We start from the raw sequence: 25967 nt of genomic DNA on the forward strand, positions 1-25967 counted from the left end.
GGCAAAAAAAAAAAAAGTGTTCAGCACAAGTGGTGGGAGGCCTGAAAGAGTTGAAGTTTGGGCCCCATCCCCTCCCACTTGGCTGGTGGGGGCAGGGGCCACTATCCCACATGCCCAGAGGACATTCCGTTCTGTTCCAGCCCTGTTTGTCTTCCTGCTCAGAGGGTGGGGGTGGGCGGGCCTCCCTGAGCTGGGGGCCCAGATGGAGGGGAAGGAGAGAGGAGAGGAGAAGGAAAGGAGGAACAGGGGTGGAGCCTGTGCCCCACCTCCCAGGCAGCTGGGCTCTCTGTGGCCTGACTTCTTTCTCAGTTACAAGGAGGCAGCTGGTAGCAGTGAATCCTCTTGCCAGCTCCCACTCTGTTCTCCGGATGCTGGGATGGGAAGTGTGGGGTTCCCACAGGCTCCTGGCATTTTCTGAAACATTTCTGTGAATCAGCAATTGGGGGGGGGGGCTGCAATGGCTCTGGTTCTGGGTTCCAATCCTGACTTTTCCTTATGAGCTGTATGACTGTGCACAGGTTACATAGCCTCTCTGAATGCATCAGGGGTGTTTTAAAAAGGCCATGTGTGAATGCACAATACACAAGAGGAGATAGGAGGTGTCTGTGGAGTTTTGCTGTCCCTCTGGGGTATGAAATTCTGTGCCTGGCATGTACACCGCTCCATGCTTGGGAACCTAACCCCTAGCCATGGCTTTGGTGAATGAATTACACACTTACTGAGCTCAAGACCAGGCCTAGTGGCACACACCTGAAAGTGGAGCCCTGGGAAAGGAGGGACTGGAGCATCTTGAATTAGTTCTGGGCAAGCCTGGGTTATTGAAGCAAAGCAGGAAGCACAGACGAAGGTCCTGGAATACTCCTCATTCATGAGTTCCTCTGCCCTTCTACCTGTATTCGCCTTCCAGAATTACCCAAGGAGGAAGCAGGCCCAAGAAGTGATAGAACTTGCCACAAGTCGCTCACTACCCTCAAGCACGGCCTGGTCTCTTTCCTTCCGCCCCTCACTCTGACTTGCACACCTTCCATGTCCTGTCCCTTCCCCGGCCCCCCATGTTTCTTTATGGGCTCCTGGTGTTGGCCTGAGGACTCTGTGGGGGGTGGCATGGAGCCCATTTGCCAGGATGCTGGGCTAGGTCCCAGTCACTGGCACAAGGCCACACAGCCAGTAAGCGGGCGTGCAGGATTTGAACTGTTACTTTGAGGGTCTGCATTATCCAGTGCCATCCCCACCACCCAAGAGACCCCTGCCTTGTTCTTCTTGGCCAAATGTCCCTCCGATTCTTTCCCTCGTCTCACCATCACAACCTCTGAGCTCCCCTGCTGGCCCGCGCCCAAGCCGGCGGCCCCTTGGCACAATGCCCAGCCTGAGACGTGCAGCCACCCTTCCTCCCTGTTCTCGCTGAGAACAGGAGGTGGAGCCAGGAGGCCCGGGTGAGGCCTGGGAAGGGGGGTGCTGGGGCCCGGCACACCCCCAGCCAGGAGAGGGGGAAACCCGCCTCTCCTCTCCGCCTGGACAGAAGCAGGGAAGGTTGGACTCGGTCTTCCGTCTCCCAACTGGGGTACTGGGGAACTAACAAAACTTGGGAATCTGGGGGAACCCCTTTCTGGCAGGGCCTGGAGGTGGCCCAAGAGGGGACTTGAAGTGGGGGCTCAAGAGTCTTTCTGACTTTACATTTTCCCAATGACAGTGATTTAGTGATGTTTGGGTCCCCAAAGTTGTACATTGAGGAACCCCTGGCTGGGGCCCAGTGCCCATGGGGGCATTTCACAATATCCCGAGAGCAGCAACCAGGATGGATGAGGGGAAGGGGACTTGGCGGGGCAAGGGGAACAACCGCCATTGTTCAGGCCCTCTTTGGCAGTGCCACCTGGGGGTGCAGAAGGGGCGGGAGCCCCGTGGGATCCAGGTTTGAGTTCTGGGTGGGCAGTGTGCTTTGGTAGGGTGATACCACAGGCAAGCACTGGCCCTGAATGCCAAGAGCACCCCAGCTCTGCCAGCAGGGGCTTTCCCCAGTGGGGGAGGGGCCGGGACCCTGTTAGTCCAGAGGGGGTGGGAATGGAGATTCCCGGTGGGCCCAGAGCCAGGGCTGGAAGACAGTGGGTGGAAGACAATCCTTGGGGGCCTAGGGGGGTGTAAAAACATAGGGGTGCAGGCAGATCCAGTCTGATTCACAAAGCCAGGGAAAGAGGAATGGGTGTCTGTGTGTGAAGCTGGAGGCCTCGGGCTGGACAGGGAGAATCAATGATATGGGCCATTTGGGGGGTCTCATGGGACCCCCCTTTGGCAGTGGTGCTAGAGCACAGGTTGCTTCTGCCTCTGAAGATCTGCCCCAGCTGAGAGGTGAACCCCAAAAGTACTTTTTGCCATGTAAACCCCCAGGATGACAGGAGCTGAGGAGTGCTGTATCTCCCCCTGAATCAGACACAGAGCTTCTTAGAGGGGGTCCCCCAAACAAGAGTCTGGTGGACCCCCCTCCCCGCCCTCAGCCACAGGATCTGGATGGGGGAGGACAAGTGGGAGCCAGGACCAGACTATGGGAAAATGGTCCCTTTATTTCCCTGTTATTGAAGGAGGTGACCCCACTTTTCTTAAAGGCTCCCGAGAAAGGCCTCAGATAGATTCTAGAACCTTCTCTGCCCTCTGCCCCCCCCCACAGAATCAGTCAGGGTCCTATCAAAAGTGGTCTCTTCTGGAACTCAGGAGCTGAATTCCCCCAGGGGATTCCTTCCATCTGGGAAGGCTTAATTTGGGGTGTCCTGCAGGAGGGATCCATAGGTGGACAGCTGAAAAACCTCCCACAGAATGGGGGGACCAGGCAGGGAATCGAACCTGGGGCAGCAAAAACAAAAAACCAAAAACGGGGATCACTAACCTCCGAAGCTGGTCCTGGGAAAGGGGCGGGGCAGCCACGGGCTTGGGGGACCCCTGTCCCCTTTAGTCCCCAAGTGGAGCGCGGGCCGGCGGAGCGGTGCCTCCCCCGCCGAGCCCCGGGGCGTCCCCGGCTCGCGCCCGCGCGCGCACCCCATAACTCAAGGCGCCCCCCAGAAGGGGAGCCCCCCCAATCGATGCCCCTCGCCCCCGACCCCGAAGCCCAGTACCTCGCGCGCTGCAGCCCCAGCGCCATGGCTCGCGCGTCGCTGCTCCGGAGCCCTCCGAGGCCGCGAGCCCCCTCCCCGGGCCCGCAGAGCCCCCTCCCCAGCCCCGCCCCCGCCGCGCCATTGGCGGCGCCGCGCCCGGCCCGCGGCGCTCATTGGGCGAGGGGCCTGACACTCCCGGGGAGGGGGCGGGACCAGACGGGGAGGCCGGGAAGCCTAAGGGAGGGGGAGCGAGGGCGGCGGGCTCACACCCCCGGCCCGCCCCGCCGCACCCCGGCCCGGCCCGGCCCCCGGCTGCCACGGCTCCCCGACCTCGGGCCCCGGGGTCCCCACTTCTCCCTGTCCAGCCTGCAGCCCCGCCCCCCGGCGCCCCGACCCCTCGGCCTCCTGGATGAATGATTAAGCCGGTGCCGGAGCCCGAGCTCAGCCCGGCCGCACCCCGCTGGCAGTGCAGGCGCGTGCACGGGGGTGCAGGGGAGCGCGCGAGTGCCCGCGGGGTCCCCGCCGCGTGCAGACCCAGATTCACCAGGCAGCTCCCGAAGATTCCAGACGTGGCCTCGATCCTCGCACAGATGAGGTGAGCCCACCGGCCTCTGCCCATGCGCATGCCCCCCCCCCCCCGCTCCCTACTATCCGACCTCACCACCCACAAGGAGGGTCAGAGGATCCAAACCCCAGCCAGGCTATTGCTTCAAAGAAGGCTGGGGGGCCCAGTCTAGCCCAGAGACCACCAAGGCTGAGGTATTTGTTACAACTCTTAGGAAAGAGGTTTTCTGTGTCTGCTGCCTTTGCCAGGCTGGAGCTGAGGGTCCTCACGCCACCTGGATGGGAGTGGAGGCTTTATGAGATGAAGCCAATAAGGAGAAGAGAGAAATGAAAGAAAGGAAGAAGAGAAAGAAGACAGCCCTGACAAACAGCACAGCCCACTCCAGATGCAGCCAGACCTGAACTCCACACAACCCAATCCTGGACTTCCAGGTGAACCGTAAAGACTGAGTGTCCGTGCACACACACACACACACACACACACACACACACACACACACACACACACTGTGGTTGTTATGGTTGTGGTAAGCATGGTTTATTCATTTACGTTTAGATTTGTTTGAGTGGATTCCAGCTGCTCATGCTCAAAGGAAAGTTGATAGACACAGGAATGGACTCTCCCCTGCACGCTGTGGAAGAATGTGGGGTGTGAGACAACAGGAGGCTGGAATTAGAAGCAGAGGCAGGGGAAGCACTGTTCTCAGTACTCTTCACTGTGGAGGGGACACTGAGGAAGGGGGATGGTGACTAACCCAGTCTGGAGAGTTCTAGAGGGTTTGTTGGAAGAATTTGTCTGGGTGGGGGAGAGGATCAGAAGAGTGACTCATGGAAAGAAAGTATGCATTGGTAGGGGGATAAGAAAATCAACCTGAAGGCTTCCTGATGCCCAAGAAAAACATACTTGTTGCATGTTTAAATAGAACTATAAACCCTATAAAAATGGACACATCAGAAATCCATGATGTCAGCAAGTATTAAACTTTACAGAAGAGTTTCCTGGCAGTGAAGGCAATAAGGGAAATGTGTTTGCTAAAATGATTTCCAGCTGTGGGTGTGGCTTAAGCAGTCCAGTGCTTACTGAGCAAGGACAAGGTCTTCAGTGCTAAAAAAGAAAAGATTGCCCAGGAGTTTGGCCTCGTGCTTGCCTAGTATGCACAAAGACCTGGGTCTGATTCCTCAATACCATAAACAAAGGAAAAGCCGGAAATGGTGCTGTGGTTCAAGTAGTAGAGCTCTAGCCTTGAAAAAGCCCAAGGATAGCGCCCAGGCCCTGAGTTCAAGGCCCAGGACTGGTTAAAAAAAAAGTTGGACTCACAATTTTTTTTTTTTTTGCGCATAAGTGTGGGAGAGTGAGTGGTGAGTGATATCATTCCACACAGGGTTTTGCTAGAGTGAATGCAGGCCGCACGTTCAATAAAGATCTTCCCGCCTCCATCTCACAAGTGTTGGGATTACAGACATGCACCACCACGCTTGGCTGGTATTTCTACATCACAACAACAACAACAATTATTATTATTATTTCTTGTTCTCAAAGACAAGTGTTAATTGCAATTAAAGCTCAGGGAACTTAAGACTTTTTCTTTTTTCTTTTTTGGTGGGTCATGGGACTTGAACTCTGGGCCTGGGCATTGTCCCTGAGCTCTTCAGCTCAAGGCTACCTCCCTACACTTGAGCCACAACACCACTTCCCCTTTTCTAGAGGTTAAGAGTCTCAGGTCCTTTCTGTGCCCGGGGCTGGCTTTGAACCTTGATCCTCAGGTCTCAGCCTCCTGAGTAGCTAGGATTGCAGGCGTGAGCCACCAGCACCCAGCTGGGCAAGAAAAGTTTTTGAGATTTTCTTGATCTCCAACTAACCAGCAAAGAGCCTGAGCCCTGCTGGGAGAGAGCTCAACCACTGAGCCACCAGCTCAGTCCAAAGCCCTCACCCCATGGCCGCACAGACGGCTGGTGTGCAAGCAGGCTTTGCTCACAGGCCCCCCCAGGCTCTGCACCACGATTTAGGTGGTGGTGCAGGCCCAGGATCTGGCTCCGTTCTCGGCTCACCAGCGCCCCCTGGTGGAAAGCTCTGTCCGCAGCACGCCATCGCCACCTGGTGGACAATCCACCAACTGCACTCTAGGTGGTTACAGGGCCCCTCCCCGGGCACCTAGCATCCCCACTGCTGCATGGGTGTGTCTCCTGTCAGGCGTCATGACAGTCCTGCAAACAAAGCCTCTGGCTGAGAAAAGGGGTGATGCACCCTTACATTCTCAGGAGGTGGTCCCAGCCATCAAATGAGCCAGAAGTAAGGGGCTTGTAACCTGGGGACCTATGGGCCCTCCTTTTGCATGTCTGACATTCTCTCCCTCACTGCTACCTGCCCCTGGGAGGGCTGGCAAAGACCAGGTAGGAATCTCAGCCACACGGGACCAGGAGAGAGTCAATCTGTCATTCCTGTGAGAAGGGCCAGCAGGGAAAGGCCGGGAGAGTTACACAGCCCTGGGTACCACATTCCATCAGTTCAGCAATTCCAGCCTCTCCCAGTCATCATGGAGCCTCCACCCTGAGTCCATGCAGGTCCTGTGCGAACGGGGCCTGCCCTGGTTAGAGCTGGCCCCGAGGAGCTTGAATGTCCTGGAAAGAGCCAGGTACAGGGGTTCATACCTGTCATCCTAGCTACTCAGGAGGCTGAGATGTGACGATCGCAGTCCACTGCCAACCCAGATCCGAAAATTCCTAAGACTCCTTTATCTCTATGAGTGGAGTGGAGTGACAAGGCAGGCCCAGCCCATGCAGGCATGCATGTATGTAGGCATTCACACGCTGCAGCACAGTAAGTGCAAACTTAGAATTTCAGCAACACACCTCAGGGGAGCACCCACTGGTGGGGGTGGTGTGGTGTGGGGCTGGGGGTGGGAACAACCCAGGTGAGGAGGGGTGGGGGCCTGATGGGCAAGGACAGGAAGGCAGTCCCTGCCCCCTCCATCAGAAGAGGAGAAACTTGCTGTTTCTATTAGGGCCTTTCTCAAATTGCTGGGGAAAGAGCAGAGAGGGAGGTACAGGATATGAAGTAAATGTGGGGTGCCCAGTTCATCCACAGAAGCTGGCCCCACCCCTCTCCCCATAGTCCTTGGGTGAAAAGGAAATGCACTCTGAAATGGCAGCCCTGCCCTCCTTTGTTTGGGGTGCTGGGACATGGGGACAGTCTCCCCTGGCTCCTCCCTCCCCCTCCAGGGTCCTGGCTTTGTACAATGTGGTACATTATCACCCTACAGACAGACTGCATTGTAAAGCAGGAAAGGTATTAGCTGAAAATTACACGGGGACATTTAAGACTAGAGTTTGTGACACATCTCAACAGGAAATGGTGCTGGGAAAGCCAATAGAGGAACTTTTTTCTCTCTCTCTTGTATAAGCTCTCAGAGAGGTGTCACCTTGAGAACGCAAGCCAGGTGAGGTATAGAGGGGTCCCCTGGAATCCCAGCTACTCAGGAGGGAGGCTAAGATCTGAGGATCACAGTTCAAAACCAGCCCTGGGGCAGAAAATTTCCTGAGACTTGTTTTTGACAGACCTGGGTCTTGAACTCAGGGTCTGAGCTCGGTCCCTGAGCCTCTTTGTGCTCAAGACGAGCACTCTACCACTCCAGTCCCAGCACCACTTCTGGTATTTTCTGAATAATTTACTGGAGATAAGCATCTTGCAGACTTGCCTGCCCAGGCTGGCTTTGAACCACAATCCTCCTATCTCAGCCTCCTCGGTAACTAGGATTACAGGCCTGAGCCGCCGTGATTGGCTTTGTGAGACTCTCATCTCCTGAACCACCATCAGTCCATCTGGGAGTACAGCTAGAGAGCACTAACCTTTAGCAGGGAAAAAAATCTGAGTTCTAGCCAAGCCCCATCACACACACACACACACACACACACACACACACACACACACACCCCAAAAGCAGAAGGAAAGCCAAGCCACTCTTACATAAGGTAAGGGAAGCGCTCTGGTCAGCCGTGTCCAATGCTAACCAGTTACTCAAGATCATGAAGCAGCTAACGTGGGGCAGGACAGAAATGGAAGAGTGAGTAATTTTACAATAGAAGATTCTATTTGTGAACACAGTGGGACCCCTGCATCACAGGCTACACAGTTAGAATGTTAGAGACAGGATAAAGGTCTAAAAGTACAACAAAACCATAACATCTTTTATTATTATTACTACTAACTATTATTATTATTATTTTGTTGGTTGTAGAGCTTGAACTCCAGTTCTGGGTGCTGTCCCTGAGCTCTTTTATTCAAGGCTAGCCATCTATCACTTTGAGCTACGACTTCACTTCTGGTTTTCTGGTGGTTCATGGGAAATACGAGTCTTATGACTTTCCTGCCCTGGCTGGCCTTGAATTGTGATCCTCAGGTCTTAGTGTCTTGAGTAGCTGGGATTACAGGCATGAATCACTGGCACCCAGCTTGGCCTTGGGTCTTGAACTCAGGGCCTAGATGCTGTCTCTTAGCTTTTATGCTCAGGCTTGGTACTCAACCACTCCAGCCACAGCTCCTCTTCCAACTTTATTGGAGATAAGAGTCTCACCGGGGGCCAGGAGCGGAGCCTAGGGTAGAGTGCTCGCCTAGCATGCAGGAAGCCCTGGGTTCAATTCCTCAGTACCACACCACATACTCAGAACAAGCCAGAAGTGGCGCTGTGGCTCAAGTGGCAGAGCGCTAGCCTTGAGCAAAAAGTGTCCAGGGACAGGCCCTGAGATCAAGCCCCAGGAGTGGCGGGAAAAAAAGTTTTTTCTACCTGGAATGGCTTCAAACCAGTTACCATCTTTCTCAGCCTTCTAAATGGCTGAGATTACAGGCTTTGATGGGAATTTTCTCTATTCTCATAACTCCATGCTGCTTGAATGGCCGACAGAAAAACTTCTCCCCTGACCTTCTCTGAAAGTGCAGGACCTCTGGCATCAGGCTGATACCCCAACCATAAATCCAAAACAGGATAATTCAGTCAATAATTTCCCACCAGGACCAGACAAATTTCAAAGAGGAGTCCAGCCTCTGTCCCTATCTTCCCTTCCAGTTCAGTCTTTTTTTTTTTTTTTTTGGTGGGTCATGGGGCTTGAGCTGGGCCTGAGCACTCTCCCTGAACTCTTCAGCTCAAGGCTACCGCCCTGCCCTTGAGCTACAGTCCCACTTCCCATTTCCTAGAGGTTAATTGGAGATAAGAGTCTCAGGTCCTTTTTGTGCCCTGGCTGGCTTTGAACCTTGATCCTCAGATCTCAACCTCCTGAGTAGTTAGGATGACAGGCGTGAGCCACCATGCCCAGCTCCAGTTCAATCTTTGTATCTATCCAAAGACCCTATATGAAGGACTTACCTACCACCTCTCCCCTCTCGGCAGGCACACACAACCTTCTTCTGTGTTTAAAGATGGACTATGAAGGAGTGACCCCCCTCCCCCGTCACCCCAGGTGATACAGAGGTCAGGCAAAACACCAGATATGTGGTGACATGCTCAACACACAGGTGGGGTGCCACCTACCTAAGCCTAACTTTCCATTGTGGGCCTGACCCAAAGCCCGACCTCCCCAGCCATGACAGCTTTTCTAGAACCTTTGCCCCCTTGCTCAGACCCCATAAAAGCCCAACCCCAACCCCAGTCTCCTTGCACAACCTCCATGCTCACAGGAAAGTTTGTGCTTCAATAAACAGTCCTAATCTGTTGAAAATCCAGTCGGGCTTCTTCCCTTCCCCCTTTCCTAACAGGTGTGAGCCATAGGTGCCTAGAAAGTGCTACCTTGAGCCACAGTGCCACTTCCAGCTTTTTCTATGTATGTGATAACCAAGGAATCAAACCCAGGGCTTCCTGTATGGTAGATAAGCACTCTACCACTAGGCCACGCTCCCAGCCCCTTCTTTTTTATTTATTTATTTTTTGGCCAGTCCTGGGCTTGAACTCAGGGCCTGAGCACTGTTTTTGGGCTTTTCTCAAGGCTAGAGCTCTACCACTTGAGCCTCAGCACCACTTCTGGCTTTTTCTATGTATGTGGTACCAAGGAATCCAACTGGGTCTTCGTGCATGCTAGGCAAGCACTCTACCACTAAGACAAAATCCCGCCCCCCCCAGCCCCTTCTTTAAATTTTTTTTTCTTTTTTCTTTTGGTCAATCCTGGGGCTTGAACTCAGGGCCTGAGCACTGTCCTTGGACACTTTTTGCTCAGAGCTAGCACTCTGCCACTTGAGGCACAGGACCACTTCCAGCTTTTTCTGTGTATGTGGGACCCAGGAATCAAACTCAGGGCTTTGTGCATGCAAGGAGAACACTCTACCACTAGACTATGCTCCAGTCCCCCCTCCCCCCTTTTTTTTGGTAGTTCAAGCTCAGGGACTGAGCACTGTCCTTGGGTCTTCTCAAGGCTAGAGCTCTACCACTTGAGCCACTGCATACTTTCCTCCTTTTTCTCTGAATGTGGTACCGAGGAATTGAACTCAGATCTTCATGATGCTAGGCAAGCAGTCTACCACTAGGCCAAACTCCCAGCCCCTAGAAGTCTTACTTTTATAACATTTTAAATGGTCACTAAAACAGGCAGGTAGAAGGAAGAAGCAGCCAGGCCCTCTGCCCTGAAATCCCCCAGGAAGCCTTGGGAAAGGGGGTGGGGATGGGTCCCTCAGGGTGAGCTTTGTCCCCAGCCCTCTGTGTGTGTGCCAGAGACCAGAACCCCAGTAATCCAGTGCTCTGGGAACCATCTGTCACTATCTCCATGCTGTGGGTTGGGAAACTGAGGCACACAAAGGCTGTGGTGTGTTGGCATCCACTCACCAAAAAGCCAGCAGACAATAGCTTTCAGTAAGTGATTTCCCCTGCTCCCCAACTACATTTCTCCCAGCGGACACAGGAAAACCTCCAACTGCTGTGGGGCTGCAAGGGTTACACACACCCAGCCTGGGGCCTGGTGGATCAAAATGAGACTCTTTTGTTAGTTCAGTTCCCGGGGAAAAGGAGGAAGTGGACAAGGGCCCTGGGGCAAAGGGCAGGCTTCAAAGACACAGAGTAGGGGGTTTTCAGAAAACTCAGGCCAAAGAACCTCAGGGCAGGGCCAGGCCTCCTCTTCCTACCTGTGCCAGGCGCCAGCCACATGCTGCCCCAGGAGGAAGCTGAGCTTGGGGACCCCAGAGCCAAGCCCAGGAAGTTCTCTTAGGATGTGAAGCAAGCCTTCCCTGCCCCCACCGTTCCAGCAGATATAAGGCAGCGGGCCCGGGCACACCCGCTCACACATAGCCCTCTCTACCTTACCAGCCATGCCCAGCTCCTACATGTTGTTGGTCTGCACCTTCCTTGCCCTTCTGGGTCTGGGAAGCAGCTGTAGCCCCATTGTCCCCCGGAAGGAGTGGGGGGCCCTCGTGTCCAAGTGCTCGGATGCCCTGAAGCTGCCTGCACGCTATGTGGTGATTTCCCACACTGCAGGCAGCGCCTGCGCCTGCCCGTCCTTGTGCGAGAAGCAGGTGCAGAATGTCCAGAGCTACCACATGAGGACCCTGGACTGGTGCGACGTGGCCTACAAGTGAGTGGGGGAGGCCCGTGGGGACAGGCGTTCAAGGTGCATCCTGTGGCTTGCACTGTGCTAGGCAGGGGCTCAGCCACCCATCTGCACACTGCACCCCAGCCCTGCACCCTTTCGGGGTTCAAGACCCACCTTGCTGGACCCCCACACAGCTTGCTCAACTTAGCGGGGGAATCTTGGTTTCTTACACCCCATAAAGAGATTCCTTCTAAAGCCTGGGCATTTGGGGGAGAAGCACCAGGGCTGACTGAGCTCTGGGGCCAGTGTCAGGCCTCCTGGGCAAAGGGACTCAGAGGTGGGTGGGGAGGGGACCCAGTCCTGAAGTCCTGAAGGATGAGGGGTGGGGGCAGGGGTGGAGCAGGCAGGGCCTTACAGGGTAGGGAGAATCCAGGGAGGGGGGCGCTGTGCCCTCCAGCTTCCTTTTCAGTGTAACCAGTGGGGTCCCTGGAAAGTGGGAACACTTGAACTCAGGCCAAGGTAAGCTTGGGGACTGCCTACAGATCGTATTGGAAATGCAGGTTGCCAGGCCCCACCCCAGACTGCCCCAGTAAAGGCAACTCAGAAAGATCTTGATAGTATGTGGGTCCCCCCACCCCCCCAATCCTCCATGAGGGCAGATGAGACAGTCCTGGTCCCACAGGTACGGGTCTAAACGGTTTTATGGAGCCAGATGCTGTATCTGGATACCTGTAATCCCAGCACTTAGAAGGCAGAGGCAGGAGGTTACTAAGTTCAAGGCCAGAGGCGGGGCAAGGCTGGCTAATGAAACCCTATCTCAAACAAGTCAGTGAATGGCTTTATGGAAAAGGCTTGATTCCACAGCCAGCTTTGAGGGTTCGAAGCCAGCAGCAGCAGTGCCCTCAGTTTTCTCACCTGTACATAGGGTCCATCCGGGGACAGTGGCTGGCAGAGGCTGACATCAGAGGCTGTAACTAACGGAGAGGAAGGAGCAGGGACCTCCAGGGAGGGGGCAGCGGCTCAACAGACCACTAAACATGACTCAAGGGCAGGCCTGTGTTTGGCGGGTGGCAGCGGGGTCTGTGGGAAACGGGAGGGGGAGGGGGAGGCTGGGGCACTGGGGTGGCCTGGGGGCCACCTCTCCCAGGCAGCCCTCGGTGGCTCACCTGGCCCCACCATCCACCCAGCTTCCTGATTGGAGAAGATGGTCATGTGTACGAGGGCCGAGGCTGGCACACCAAGGGCGCCCACTCGGGTGCCTCCTGGAACCCCATCGCCGTGGGCATCACTTTCATGGGCAACTACATGGGTGCGTGAATGGGCCAGCCCGTGTGGGGGCCAGGCACCACAGGGTTTTACAGTCTTCCCCGGCCCGCCCTGTGGTGTGGGGGGAGGAAACGCAGAGGGACTCGAGGGTGGGCGCCATCCTGAGCCCCTGTGCCCCGCAGAGCGCGCGCCGCCCCGGCGGTCCATGCGTGCCCTGGAGAACCTGCTGGAGTATGGCGTGGCCCGAGGCTTCCTGCGTACCAACTACCAGCTCAAGGGACACCGGGATGTGCAGCAGACGGCCTCCCCAGGGGACCAGCTCTACGAGGCCATCCAGCGCCTGCCGCACTACCAGGAGTAGTGAGGGGAGCGGGGGGACCCTCCCCCCTCAATAAACATGCACGGCCCAGAGTTCCTGAGCAGGTCCCATGATGGTGTCCCCTGAAGACCTGCAATGCAGGTCAGAGGCCAGGGATCTGCACCAAGCAGATCTAGATGGCACCAGCCTGGGGGAACCATGCAGGACCCCCACACAGAACCCCATCTGCCCCCAGCATAAAACCACTGGAAACCAGGTTGCCCAGAGCCTGGGCACTGTCCTTGAGTTTTCTCAAGGCTAGTGCTCTACCACTTGGGCCACAGCACCATTTCCAGCCTTTTCTATGTATGTGATATGGAGGAATCAAACACAGGTCTTCATGCATGCTAGGCAAGCACTCTACCACTAGGCCACACTCCTGGCCCCAAGGACAATTTGTTGTGGGTGGTAGTCATGGCCTTCAACTCTGGGCCTGGGCGCTGTCCCTGAGATCTTCAGCTCAAGGCTAGCTCTACCACTGGAGCCACAATGCTGCTTCCGGTTTCTGGTGGTTTACTGGAGATAGTCTCACGACTTTCCCACCCAAGCTGGCTTTGAACTGTGATCCTCAGATCTCAGCCTACTGAGTAGCTAGACTGACAGGTGTGAGCCACGGGGAGCCTGGCTAAGAACAAATATTTATTTACAAAATGCACAAGCCCTGGCCAGCAGCAAGGCCTGGACAGGGGAGGGGTACGGAGGTGGGGAGATGGTGGGGCTTGGCCCCGCCCCGCCGTCAAGAGCGCGTGTCCAGCCGGTTCATGTACTCCTGCAGGGCCTTCAGGCGGGCGTCTATTTCAGCCATGTCCACTGCCTGGTGGTCTGAGCTGTACTCTGTGGGCGCAGGCAAGGAGGGCATGAAGGGGACCCCTTATGATCATCCCAGTAGGGGCTGTGGGACTAGGAGTGGCGGGTAGGCGTCCCAGGCTCACCTTTGATGGGGACCCAGCCCCCAGAGTTGGCCAGGTGTTTCTGGTGCCCGCTGCGCTCCTGAGGGCTGGGCTTCTGGTGTGGAGGAGGGGAGGGAGTCAGGGGGCTCCTGAACCCCCAGGAATTCTGAACCCAGGGATGGGTGTCACCCGAGGGGGGGATAAGGCCCTGGTTCATGCAGGGTGGAAGGAGGGTGGGCCCAACACAACCCACAGAGGAATAACTTCACACAGCCTCCAGCACCTGGCCATCCACCCCAAGGGGATGAGGACAGCGGCCTTGGGTGGGTTTGTCCCCTCCTCTGCCACCTGGCGTGGGCCTGGGTGTCACTCACCACGTTATGTTCATTCCAGGGCGTGGGGCTGGATGGCTTCCTGCGGGCTCGAGGGTGGACGCTGGGAAGAGGGGGAATCAAGGCCCTTGGAGGGGGCACGGTCGGGAGGAGGGAGGGCTGGAGGAGGGAGCTCTGGGCGCCTCCCACCCTCCTCAAAGCTGGGTCAAAGGACCAATCTCCCCAGACGCCCCTTCCGGGGGTCCCGTTTTACCCTCGGGGAAGCGACTCGGAGAAATCCTCGAGCTCGCTGGCGGAGCTGACCGACGAGTAGCGGCTGCGGAAGCTGTCCACTGCGGGGAGACGGGGGTGAGCCGCGGCCCGGCCCGCGCGCCCCCCACCCCGTCGCCCGCCCCGCGGTTACCCGAGGAGCTGCGGTGCCTGGAGCGGTTGGCGGCGTCCCCGCGGCCCGTCCCAGCAGCCGGGGGCCGCGTCGGGCGAGACCACGAGACGGACGGGCCGTCCCCGCTCCCTCCACTGCCCCGGCGGTTCCGCTGCTGCTGCTGCTGCTGCTGCCTGAAAAGCGGGGAGGAGAGGAGAGGCCGGGCTGGGCTCGGAGCTCCGGAGGCCGGCGCCGCGGGGAGGCCCGGGGAGGCGCAGCCCGCGGGGAGGCGAACCGCGGCCGGCGGTACTCACTTCATCCGGATCTCCCGCTGCTTCTTCTCCTTGGCTTTCACAAAGGCCGTGGGGTCGAAGCGGGGCGCGCGACTACCTAGAGCAGAACGGGCCGTGCGGAAGCGGGGGTCACGGGCAGCGCCCCCCAGGCCGGGCAGGACCGCGCGGGCACCGACCTGTGGGCGAGGGCGAGGAGCGGGCCGGCCGGGCTCGGCCCCGGGCCCCGCGGCCGCTCTCCCGGGATGAGGAACGGGTGGCCCCGCGGCCCCGAGACGTGGAGCGCTCCCGGGACAGCGAGGCCCGCTCTTCCCGGGACACCGGCGGCACCACCGGCGGAGTGCGTCTCCTGCGGGCAAAAGACCTGTGCGTCACTTTACTGCCCGCCGGAGCCCACGCCTCTGGGACCCCAACCCCGAAAACTCCTCATCATTCCCGCTCCACCCGTTTCCCGACCCCACCAATGCAGGGGGGGACATCACGGGCTCCCACAGAGAGAAGAATCCCCAGTGCCCGCCCACGATTAATATTCCAAACCCGTATACCAACAGGCCCCGCCCCCGGCCCCGCCCCCAGCCCAGCCTACCAGGGCCCACCTGCCTCCAATCCCGGCCCACCTCCGACCACGCCCACAGACTCTTATCCCAAACCCAGGCGCCCTAGTTAACTCCCCGGCCCCGGCCCCGCCCGCCTCGGGCCCCGCCCGCCTCGGGCCCTGCCCGCCTCCGGGCCCCGCCCTCACCCCCTCTTGTACAGGGCCAGCTCCGCGTGGAGGGTCTTCAGCCGGGCTCTCAGGCTCCGCTCCGACGCCTTCACGTCCTCCAGCTGCGGGGGGAAGGCGGGAGAGAGCTCAGGGCCCGGGTCCAGCCTCAGTCCGCGCCCCTCAGCAAGGAGGAGCCCCGGGGACAGCATCCAGGCCTGGGGCCCCGCCCGCCTGCCGCCCGCCCCTCACCTCCTTGGCCAGGCGGCGGCAGTCCTGACTGCGGCGGGCCGAGGTCCTATGCACGACTCCCCGCTCCTGCCGCAGCTCCAGCTCCAGGCCCCGCACCAGCCCGCGCAGCGCCTCCGCCTCCTGGCGTGCCGACCGGGCCGCCAGCGCCTCCTCCCGGGAGCGGCCCAGCTGAGCCTCCAGCTCCCGCTTCTCCGAGGCCAGGCGCGACACCCTGCGGGGGAGGGAGGGGCGATGCCCAGTGGGACCCCACCTTGCACACACGTCCCGCCCCGCTGCAGAGGGGAGGGGAGGCTCTAAATAAAGGATCTCCTAGGGCCGGGAGCACGCCCAGTGGTAGAGCGCTTGCCTAGCGTGCGCGAAGCCTGGGTTCGATTCCTCGGTACCACATACAGAGGAAAAGTCCAAACTGGTGCTGTGGCTCAGGTGGTAGAGCTCTAGCCTTGAGAAAGCCCAAGGACAGTGCTCAGGCCCCGAGCTCAAGCTTCAGGACTGGGAAAAAAAAAAAAATCAACAACGGGGACAGGAGTGAAGCCCTCACGGAGGTCCACGCTCCTGGCCCTCCACAGGAGGACTCCATTAATTTCAACTCTGACCAGTTCACTATCATATTCCAACAATTAGCTGTTTTTGTTTTAGTTTTTTTAATTATTGTTGTTGCTTTGTTTTGTTTTGCTACTCATGGGGCTTGAACTCAGAGCCTGAGCGCTGTCCTTGGACACTTTTTGCTCAAGGCTAGAGCTCTGCCACTTGAGCCACAGCACCACATCCAGCTTTTTCTACATATGTAGCACTGCAGAATCCAACCCAGGGCTTGGTGCATGCCAGGCAATCATATATCACTAGGATATACTTCTGGCCCAGCTGTTTTGTTTTTGGAACCAGGGACACATAATGTAGATCCTCCTACCTTCAGCCTGTGAGCACTGGGATTACAATGTGAAACAACAGGCTCAGCTGCTGCAGCTCTGTTCATGATCCAAAAAAGTGAAAACGGCCATCATCAGAACTCAGTGAATTTTTGTGGCACTTCACTTCACAAATAAGAGTACCACACAGCCTTGGAAAAGAATAAGGAAGGGGGCCAGGAGGTTGGCTTAGTGGTAGAGTGCTTGCCTAGCATGCACGAAGGCCTGCGTTCAATTCCTCGGTACCACATACATAGAAGATGGAAGTGGTGCCCCAGGACCGGCCAATATGTGTGTGTGTGTACAGAATAATATATTTAGCAAATTGACATTTTTTCTTTTTTTTTTTTGCCAGTCCTGGGCTTGAGCTCAGGGCCTGAGCACTGTCCTTGGACTTTCTCAAGGCTAGAGCTCTACCACTTGAGCCTCAGCACCACTTCCAGCTTTTTTCTATATGTGTGGCACCAAGGAATCGAACCCGGGTCTTCGTGAATGCTAGGCAAGCACTTTAACCACTAGGCCAAACTCCTGGCCCCGCAAATTGACTTTTGAAGAGGAAAAGGGAATCATAAATTATGTTTCTATTTTCAAAAAAATATGTGACAAACACAAGGATAAACTTAATAATAATAATAATAAACAATGCTTAAACCCAATTAGAGGCTTTTAAACAAAACTGGCTCAGAGACCTACCTCATTGTGTATCTACTTTGGTATAATATTAGAATTTTCAGGTAATTAGAGCATATTCCACTGCTCCCAGGTGACTCATGCCTATAATCCTAGGCTCCCAGGAGGATGAGCTGTGAAGATCATGATTCAAAGCCAGTCTGGACAGGATAACATTTTGGGGGGGGGGGGCGGGTAACAGGACTTGAACTCTGGGCCTGGGCGCTGACCCTGAGCTCTACAGCTCAAGGCTCTTTGAGCCTCAGTCCTACTTCCTCTTTTCTAATGGTTAATTGGTGCCTGGGCTGGCTTTGAACTGCAATCCTCAGATCTCAGCCTCCTGAGTAGCTAGGATTACAGGCATGAGTGCTTGGATCAGGATAACACTTTTTTTTTCCCCCAGTCGTGGGCTTGAGTTCAGGGTCTGAACACTGTCCTTGGACTTTCTCAAGGCCAGAGCTCTCCCACTTGAGCCTCAGCACCACTTCTGCCTTTTTTCTATGTACGTAGTGCCAAGGAATTGAACTAGGGTCTTCGTGCATGCTAGGCAAGTACTCTACCACTAGGCCAAAACTCCCGGCCCCAGGATAACACTTTTATCTCCAATAAACTCCCCCCTCCAAAAAGCTGGAAGTGGAGCTGTGGCTCAGGTGGTAGAATGCTAGCCTTGAGCACAAAAACTAAGAGACAACGCCAAGTTTCTGAGTTCAAGCCCCAAGACTGGCACTTAAAAAAAAAAAAGGTAAGTATGGAGGATTCATCAATGATGTCAAATGGATCAATTACACACATTAAAAAAAATCAAATTAAGAAATTAATGTGTAATAATGCAAAATCAATCGTATAGTTATCAATATGACGTATGCTTAAAGCAACCACAAAAAAGTCCACAAAGACTGGTAAAATCTAGAAAAAAGTGTGACAAAATATTACTGAGTCATTTAATAAAACCCAAATAAACAGAGATACTGTCTTTATATTTTGGAATATTCAGTATTTATAAAGATTCTATCTGTCCTCAAGCTGTGCTATTAAATTATTATAACCTAGCTGGGCAGCAGTGTCTCACACCTATAATCGTAGCTATTCAGGAAGCTGAGATATGAGGATCACGGTTCAAAGCCAGTCAGAGCAAGACAATCCATGAGACCCATCGCCAATTAACCACCAAAAAGCAGGAAGTGGAGCTTCGACTCAAGCGGCATAGCACCAGCCTTGAGTGCAAAACTTAAGAGACACACCCCGGTGCTGAATTCAAGCCTCAACACTGGCACATACATGCACAACGAGGCAGGCTCAGGAGGGAGGCTTAGGAGCCCAGGAGTCCCCGCAGTGCATGCTGGGACAGCCCCGCCCAGGCCCCGCCCCCACGGCCCTCCCACACTCACTGCTCCCGCAGGTGCCAGATCTCCTTCTCCCGAGTCTCCCGCGTGTCCCGCGTGTTCTGTCCATCCGGCCCTCGAAGGCGGCCCAGCTCCTCCTTCAGGGAGCGGATGATGCCCTGCAGGACCACAGGGTCGGGCTTGCCCTGGTACGGGAGGGGCAGCGGGTAGTGAATCCTGAGGAAGGGGATGAAAACTCTCATCTTAGAGACCAAGAATCGACCCCAGGAAAAGAGCACAGTGCTGAGAATACCAGCGAACGGGCCAACACAGGCCCAAAGCTCCCGGTCCACCCTTGTCCCGCCCACTCTACCTGTCCCTCACCCCAAAAGTCGCTAATGTCTGCAGCCCGAGGGCCCTGGGATGGGGATCCCAGGTGTAATAGCAAGCAACGTCCTTGTCACTGCTGGAGGAATGGACTGGCCTTGTGTGGCTTGCAGAAAGCACTGTGGGAGACTGGGCTGGCCCTTGGCTGGGGAACAGAACAGGGGTTGCTATTTATGCTTTTTTTTTTTCTGTCAGTGTCAGTAGCTCAAGGCTACCGTCCTACCCCTTGAGCCACAACCCACTTCCAGTTTTCTGGTGGTTAATTGGAGATAAGAGTCTCTCATTCTTTAGTGCCTGGGCTGGCTTTGAACTGAGATCCTCAGATCTCAACCTCCTGACTAGCCAGGATTACAGGTATATTTATGCTTATTTTACTGTCACAGCAAGGACTGCAAAGGCATGTCACCAGGGTTCACAGGCTCCGCCCAGGCCCCTGCCCACCTGTCAAACTCCACGGAGTAGATGAGGATCAGGTAGCGCTTGGAGTTGAGCTGGGCTGATCTGGGGGCAAGGGTACCAGGGCGGCTCCCCAGCTTACGACTCCGAAGGGCCTCCAGGTCTGTGTAGGTCAGCAGGTCCAGGGTGACCGACTCGCTGCTCTGTTGGGGACACCAAGAAAGTAACTGTCCCTATTCTGTATCCAGGGGTAGGGGGGCATCCTTAAGACCCTCGAGGAATCCATGGGCACTCAGCTAAACCAGACATTAAAAAGGGAAAGCTGGGGGGCCGGGAGTTTGGCCTAGTGGTTAAAGTGCTTGCCTAGCATGCATGAAGACCCAGGTTCCATTCCTCGGTACCACATACATAGAAAAAAGCCAGAAATGGTGCTGAGGCTCAAGTGGTAAAGCTCTAACCTTGAGAAAGTCCAAGGACAGTGCTCAGGCCCTGAGCTCAAGCCCGTGACTAGCAAAAAAAAAAATAAAAATAAAAAAATAAAAATAAAAAGGGAAAGCTGGGCACCTTGAGCAAAAAAGAGCTCAGGGACAGTGCCCGAGCCCTGAGTTCAAGCCCCATGACTACCACCAACAACAGAGGAGAATGATGATACACTTCCAAATTTTGGTTTTGGAAAATATGTATTAGAATGTTAGCCAGGCACCAGTGGCTCATGCCTGTAATCCTAGCTACTTAGGAGACTGAGATCTGAGGAAAGCAGTTCAAAGCCAACCCAGGTAGGCAAGCCCATGAAACTCTCCCTTACTCCCCAGTCCTGGAGCTAAAACTCAGGACCTGAGCATTGTCCTTGAGCTTTTTCAGGGCTAGTGCACTACCATTTGAGTCGCAGCACCACTTCTGCCTTTTTCTGTGTATATGATACTGAGAAATCAAACCCAGGGCTTTGTGCATGCTAGGTAAGCACTCTACCACAAGGCCAAACTCCTGGTCTCCAGGAGACTCTTATTTCCAATAAGAGCTACTCAGAAAAAGCTGGAAATGGCCAAAAAACAAAAAAAAAACAAAAACCCCAGCAGCTCAGGGACAACACCCAGGCCTAGATTTCAAGCTCCAGGACTGACAAAAATAATTTGTGGTTAGTATATATAACAAATTTGCTGCTATGGGTAAAAGAGTTCATAACTATCATTATGTTTTTCTGGTTTTTAACTCCAAAGATAACAAATAAATATTGATCTAACAAAAAGCTCTCTAGTAAATTGAGATGAAATAGTTTGAGAACTACCTAGAAATTGTATGCAATCACTAATAAGGCTGGTAAGTCCAAAAGTTGATCACAAAGCAGTAGGAATAGAGCAGTTAGGGCTAACCAGACATGTCAAGCTTTCACCGAATAATCCTGACAGTATTAGGAAATGGAAACTGCTAGTGTTGCCTTGTCAGGAAACAGAGTGAGTGAGCGGAAGTAAGGGCTCCCACCTACGGAGTGGCAGTGGTGAGTCTGGATTCTAGGCTGTTCTTTTACTGCCTATACATGCAAAAAATGGTAACAGTCAGGGTGAAAAATTATGAAGGATTATAGGAAATTCTTGCTCTCTGAGTCACAAATTACTCCAGTCTCTTCACAGCTTTATGAGGGCATATATTTTGTCTGGAAGCAGAGAAACAATAGAGCGCATAGATTAAGAATAATAGCTAAATCCTGAGCTAGGATGTAATTCAGTGGCAAAGCACTTGCCTGACAAGTGCAGCTTCCTAGGTTAAATCCCCAGAAACAAACAAAAAGAAAAGAAAAAGGCTAGATCTTCATCTGCTTTTCCTTCAACTAGTACTTTTAACTATTTAATATAATTCTTTTTTCAGTTGTCTGCCTCTCCCACTAAAAATGTCAGCTTCACCAGAAGAGAGATTTGTGTGTGTTTTATTGTTCGAGGGTTTTTGGTTTGGTTTGGGGGTTCGGTTGAGGCAGTTAGTAGATGGTTTTGGGACTGAGGTCTCCTGCCTCACCTAATCCAGTAGTGGGATTACAGGTCGGATAGAGATATTTGTTTTTGTGGTTTACAGCTGGATTTCCTGTACCCTCACTGATGTGACTAATTCTTGTATATTGTTAGTGCTGTGTGTGTGTGTGTGTGTGTGTGTCACCAAGCACTCTCCCCCAGCTCCCTACCTGGGTAAGGGCAGACTCCAGCATGTTACAGAAGATGCTGAACTGTTTGAAGTTGCCTGTCTTGTGAGTCAGGTCTTCAATGACTAGGTGGGAAGGAAAGTCTCTCGTAAAGTCTGGCCACGTGCTCAGCCTCCATTCCCCATCTTTGGTACCTGTGGCTTGGGGAGGTGAGGCCTCCACCCCTCCCCACCTTGGAAAGCTTCTGATGAGCTCATTGGTTGGCCTCATCTTCCGGGAGCAGCTGATCCCAAGGGGAGGAGCAGCAAGCCTGCCCCAAGCTGGCACACTCACAGCTGGCATCGAACTCGCCCCGCCACTGGTCAGCGGTCATGCAGTCCTCCACCTCCAGCTCCAGCACCTGCCCGGAGACCACCATGCGCACTGCATGCTCCACGCCTCGGAAGTCATAGTCCACCTGCAGGCCAGCCGGCTGGTCCATGGCTACGGTCACTGCAGAAGGCAAGGAGGGGCTGAGAGCCTGAGTCCTGAGCTGCCAGGCCAGGATGCACACCCTCCCCACCCGTCATTCATCAGCTGAGGGACCTTGGGAGAATGACTTCCGGCAGACTGGAAAGGGAGACCAGTGGGCAGAACTGAAGGGGTGAGTGAGGGTGCTGGGTCGTCATCTGAATGGAGAAAGAACTCCAGACCCAGGAACCTATGAAACCCTGAGCCCATTTGCACTTAAGCAGTGATTTTATTCATCAGTCTATGTGCGCATAAGCAGCCTATCTTGGTAGGGAGAGCTACCACTGTGTGGAAATCCATTAGTTCTACAAGGGGCTGGGGGCGGGTCAGACCTCCCCTCTCCAAGACTGCAGATGGCAGTTCAGAACAAGGTCCCTGGATGCTTGAGTTTCAATCCTTGGCAAGTCCTTTCATCTCTCCATGAGCCAGAATTCCTAGCAATAATCAGGTGACGTTCCAGGGCTGGGAGTGTGTTGAGAAACCACCTTATACCCCTACCATACACAACGTCTCCAGCATATGGATGATAAGAAAAGGAGCCCAGAGCCACTCCAAAAATAGACCCTCCACAATTCAGACCACCAGCCATGTTCCATGCAAAGAAGAGTGCCAACACGCAAGGCCCATGATTTTTTTTTTCTTTAATTTGTTCAAAGTCCTTCAGTATCTGAATATTCTAACAAGGTTTTTGGACACCTCCTAAACAGACCCACAAGCTTTTCCAAATAATATTAGGGACCGCCAGATTACCAGTCCCTAAATCCACCCACAGATTCCCCTTTCTCAAGGACTATTGCCTGAACCCCACAAATCCCAGATACCCTCCCTGAGTCTACATCAGAGCTCTTAACTTTGAAGGATCAACCTTAGGTGCTTCTTGAAGGGCCCCATGAAATCTAGGAGCCCCAGACTCTGACAATTACACCTTCATTTTCTGGGAGTTCTGTTGGTAATCCCAGATCTTGTTGAGTCCCTCCTTCTCTGACACACAGGCCCCACCCCTCACACCTCACTGGTCAATCAGCGAGCAGGCCATCATTTGACCAAGGCAGGGCACCAGCCTGGCCCTTCCTTTCTCATCTCATCCAGAAGCCCCCATTTCTCTCTCTTTGCTAGTCGTGGGGCTTGAACTCAGGACCTGAGCACTGTCCTTGGACTTTTCTCAAGGCTAGAGCTCTACCACTTGAGCCACAGCACCACTTCCAGCTTTTTTTTTTTTTTTTTAATATATGTGGTACTGAGCAATCAAACCGGGTCTTCGTGCATGCTAGGCAAGCACTCTACCACTAGGCCAAACTCCCGGCCCAAGGAGCCCCAATTCTCATCCAACACAGCAACGGCTCACTTTCTGGGATGTCAGGTAGGTCCACAGCTCCAACCTAGCCATCTCCACCTCCCCTTTGTGCTATGTTTCCCAGAAACCAATCCCTCTAACCACAAATCTCCCTATCTCCATCCTGCCCTCCTGCTTACTACACTGGGCGGGCTGGGGGTGGCAGAGTGGAAGGAGGGGAGGTCGGGCGTGGGTGTAGGCGTGGATGTGTGGGTCAGGACTGTGCCCATGGATTCACTCAGTTCTAATCCATGTATATCCCACTTGTCATCACCCTCAAATTTCATCCTCTATATTGTATGTAAAGCCCTAGCCCCTTGCAAACGTACATTTCCCACCTCTCCTCCTGAGCCCCCTTGCCCATCCCCACCCTGACCTCTACCTGCATCCTCCCTCCTGGCTCTGGGATCTGTAGCCCATCCTGGTAGCTGACTTCATTCCAGTTCCAAGGCTCTGCTGGGTCCTCTTCTTCACCTCAGCCTAACTCCAAATCTCAGCCGTGCCTTCAAAGCCCCTTCTTGCCAGTTATTCAATCCAATGATATCACTACAACCCAGCCAGCAGGCAAGCACCCAGGCGCCCCATTTTGGCTCATCCATTTGACCCCAATGTCTCAGAACATAAAGGCTACGTTCGCATACTTAGTCTCCATCTTTTATGCTGCGCCGGTTCCTCTTCTGCCCATAAGAACTGGCAGGCTTCACAGCCCTCACTGGAGGGGTCACAGCTGAGAAGCCTGCATGTTGGGCTCTCCAAAGACAAGTCCACACCACCAACTCCTACACAGCCATGGGCAAACTGCCACCTCAGATGACCTCCTCCTGCTGGTCATTTGCCCTCTCTACCACCAACCTCTAGCCCAGCAACATCCAAGGGGGCACTCCCATGCAGGGTACCTGTCACCCCACAAATGCACATGTGATCAGCCAACAGCTGGTTTGGAGTGGACAATGAAGGGGGAAATCACAAGTTTAAGACTGGATGTCAGCTGATCTTCCAATAAGAGAAGAGTGGGACGTTTGGACACATGGATATGGAATTCAGGGCAGAGATCAGAGACAGAAAGAGACAAGAGCAAAGAGTGAAGCAAGCCAGGTGCTGGCAGTTCATGCTGTAATCCTACTCAGGAGGCTGAGATTTGAGGATCCTGGTTCAAAGCCAGTCCAGGCAGGAAAACCTGTGAGACTCTTAATCTCCAATGAACCACTAGAAAACAGGACGTGGAGCTATGGCCCAAAGTGGTTGAGCACTAACTTGGAGTAAAACAGCTCAGGGACAGTGCCTAGGCTCCAAGGTCAAGTCCCATGACAAGGGAGAGAGAGGAGGGAGGCTTACAAATTAAATGGTCTAGAAAGTCCACTCCACCCATTCTGAACTCAGGCACAGAAGGTTTAGATGTGCCAACAGCTCCTACAGAGAGGCAGGGCCAATGAGAGAGTCAAGATAGAAACTAGAGTAACCTGGCCAGGAGTTTGGCCTAGTGGTAGAGTGCTTGCCTAGCATGCGAGAAGACCGGGGTTCAATTCCTAGGTACCATATACATAGAAAAAAAAAACCCAGAAGTGGTGCTGAGGCTCAAGTGGTAGAGCTCTAGCCTTGAGAAAGCCCAAGGACAGTGCTCAGGCCCTGAGCTCAAAACCCGGACTGGCAAGAAAAAAAAAAAAAGAAAAAGAAACTAGCGTAACCTGATGTCAGAAGCGAACACCTTTTCCCTCTATCTCACTATGTACAACCCAGGCTGGCCTCAAAATCATGGTTCTCCAACCTTCACCTTCTGAGTGCCACCACTCCGCAGCCAAGCCAGAACCCACCAAATCGGAGCATGTATTCGGAAGACCAAGAGTTAACAGCTGACACTAGGTGGCTCAAGTGGTGCCAGGCCCTAAATCCAAACCCCACAAACACACCAAGTTCAAGGGGTCCCTCGGGGGCTGGGGGTGCAGAACTCCCAGCTAGCAGGGGAAAGCGAGGGTTTCATCCCAACACAACAAAGAAGGAACTGCCTGTAAAATCCTTGCTGGATATCTGAATGTATTAGACGCCACTGGTAAGCCGTATGCTTCTCCACACACCCTGCACCCCAACCCGGGGGAGGAACCCCAAAGCAGGGACTTCCACTTGGCTCTCGTTATTCTGCGGCCTCCTGAATGAAAACTTCCCCCCAGTCGAGACCCTCCTACGACTCCCCGCATTACACTACAACCTCGGCCCAGGACCCCTCCCTCGCCCACACTGCCCGGCCAGGTGCCCTCCACAGCCCACTCTTCCCCTAGGAGTCCCCTCCCCCGAGAACCGAAGCCCCCGGCCGCCGCTCACCCTTCTCCCGGGACTCCTCTCCTCGCGAGCGGTTCAACTGCCGAAGCTCCAGCCCCGCCCCAGGATCCGGCTTTCTCACTCTTGATTGGCCCTGGCTTACCAGCTACCAAGGTTTCATTCGTTAGAATAGATGCCAGTCAATAAATCCCGCCCATCCCCACCCAGAGAATCCGCCTTCCAAAGCTTTCTATTGGTCAACTTAGAAGAGGCGTTCCTGAATAGGCTTTGGGAAAGTCCCTGTCGCCTTTCACTCTCCTCCAATCTCTACTGGCTCACGTAGCTGTCAGTCACAGAGAAGGGTAAAGGGGAGTGTTCTTGAGCCCGCCCACCACCCTCGCGTTAACCAGGCCACGCCCACGAGGGGGCGGGGCCGGAGGGAGAGTCCGGCGTGCAAATTCGCCAAAA

The 25967-nt window shown here is 54.6% G+C and overlaps 2 protein-coding genes across 5 annotated transcripts; one reads left to right on the top strand and one right to left on the bottom strand.

The window, feature by feature from the left end:
* The first annotated feature begins 3613 nt into the window (after positions 1 to 3613).
* On the top strand, positions 3614 to 12774 carry Pglyrp1 (peptidoglycan recognition protein 1). 3 transcript variants are annotated; one of them, XR_016533379.1, is made up of 3 exons: positions 3614 to 3675; positions 3894 to 4076; positions 12335 to 12417. XR_016533379.1 is itself a non-coding variant. In XM_090321918.1 (3 exons), exons 1-3 carry the CDS (start codon positions 10927 to 10929, stop codon positions 12772 to 12774), a joined length of 564 nt encoding a protein of 187 aa, XP_090178044.1. The 3 variants fall into 3 exon arrangements, 1 of the variants encoding a protein (XP_090178044.1); XR_016533380.1 differs by lacking the exon at positions 12335 to 12417 and adding an exon at positions 4201 to 5081; XM_090321918.1 differs by lacking the exons at positions 3614 to 3675; positions 3894 to 4076 and adding exons at positions 10927 to 11189; positions 12596 to 12774 and having other exon boundaries at positions 12335 to 12456.
* Positions 12775 to 13397: 623 nt separating this feature from the next.
* Positions 13398 to 25607, bottom strand: Ccdc61 (coiled-coil domain containing 61). 2 transcript variants are annotated; one of them, XM_090323032.1, is made up of 14 exons: positions 25563 to 25607; positions 21737 to 21895; positions 21446 to 21528; positions 19321 to 19478; positions 18559 to 18729; positions 15597 to 15807; positions 15387 to 15469; positions 14824 to 14993; positions 14669 to 14744; positions 14397 to 14548; positions 14247 to 14325; positions 14036 to 14096; positions 13704 to 13776; positions 13398 to 13605 (listed from the first exon to the last, which is right to left on the bottom strand). In XM_090323032.1, exons 2-14 carry the CDS (start codon positions 21882 to 21884, stop codon positions 13508 to 13510), a joined length of 1563 nt encoding a protein of 520 aa, XP_090179158.1. In that variant the 5' UTR covers positions 21885 to 21895; positions 25563 to 25607; the 3' UTR covers positions 13398 to 13507. The 2 variants fall into 2 exon arrangements, with proteins under 2 accessions (XP_090179158.1, XP_090179159.1); XM_090323033.1 differs by lacking the exon at positions 25563 to 25607 and adding an exon at positions 23629 to 23722.
* Between the last annotated feature and the right edge of the window lie 360 nt (positions 25608 to 25967).

The sequence above is a fragment of the Megascapheus bottae genome, chromosome 31, assembly GCF_031878675.1.
Source record: "Megascapheus bottae isolate mThoBot1 chromosome 31, mThoBot2.hap1, whole genome shotgun sequence".
NCBI classification, from domain to species: domain Eukaryota; kingdom Metazoa; phylum Chordata; class Mammalia; order Rodentia; family Geomyidae; genus Megascapheus; species Megascapheus bottae.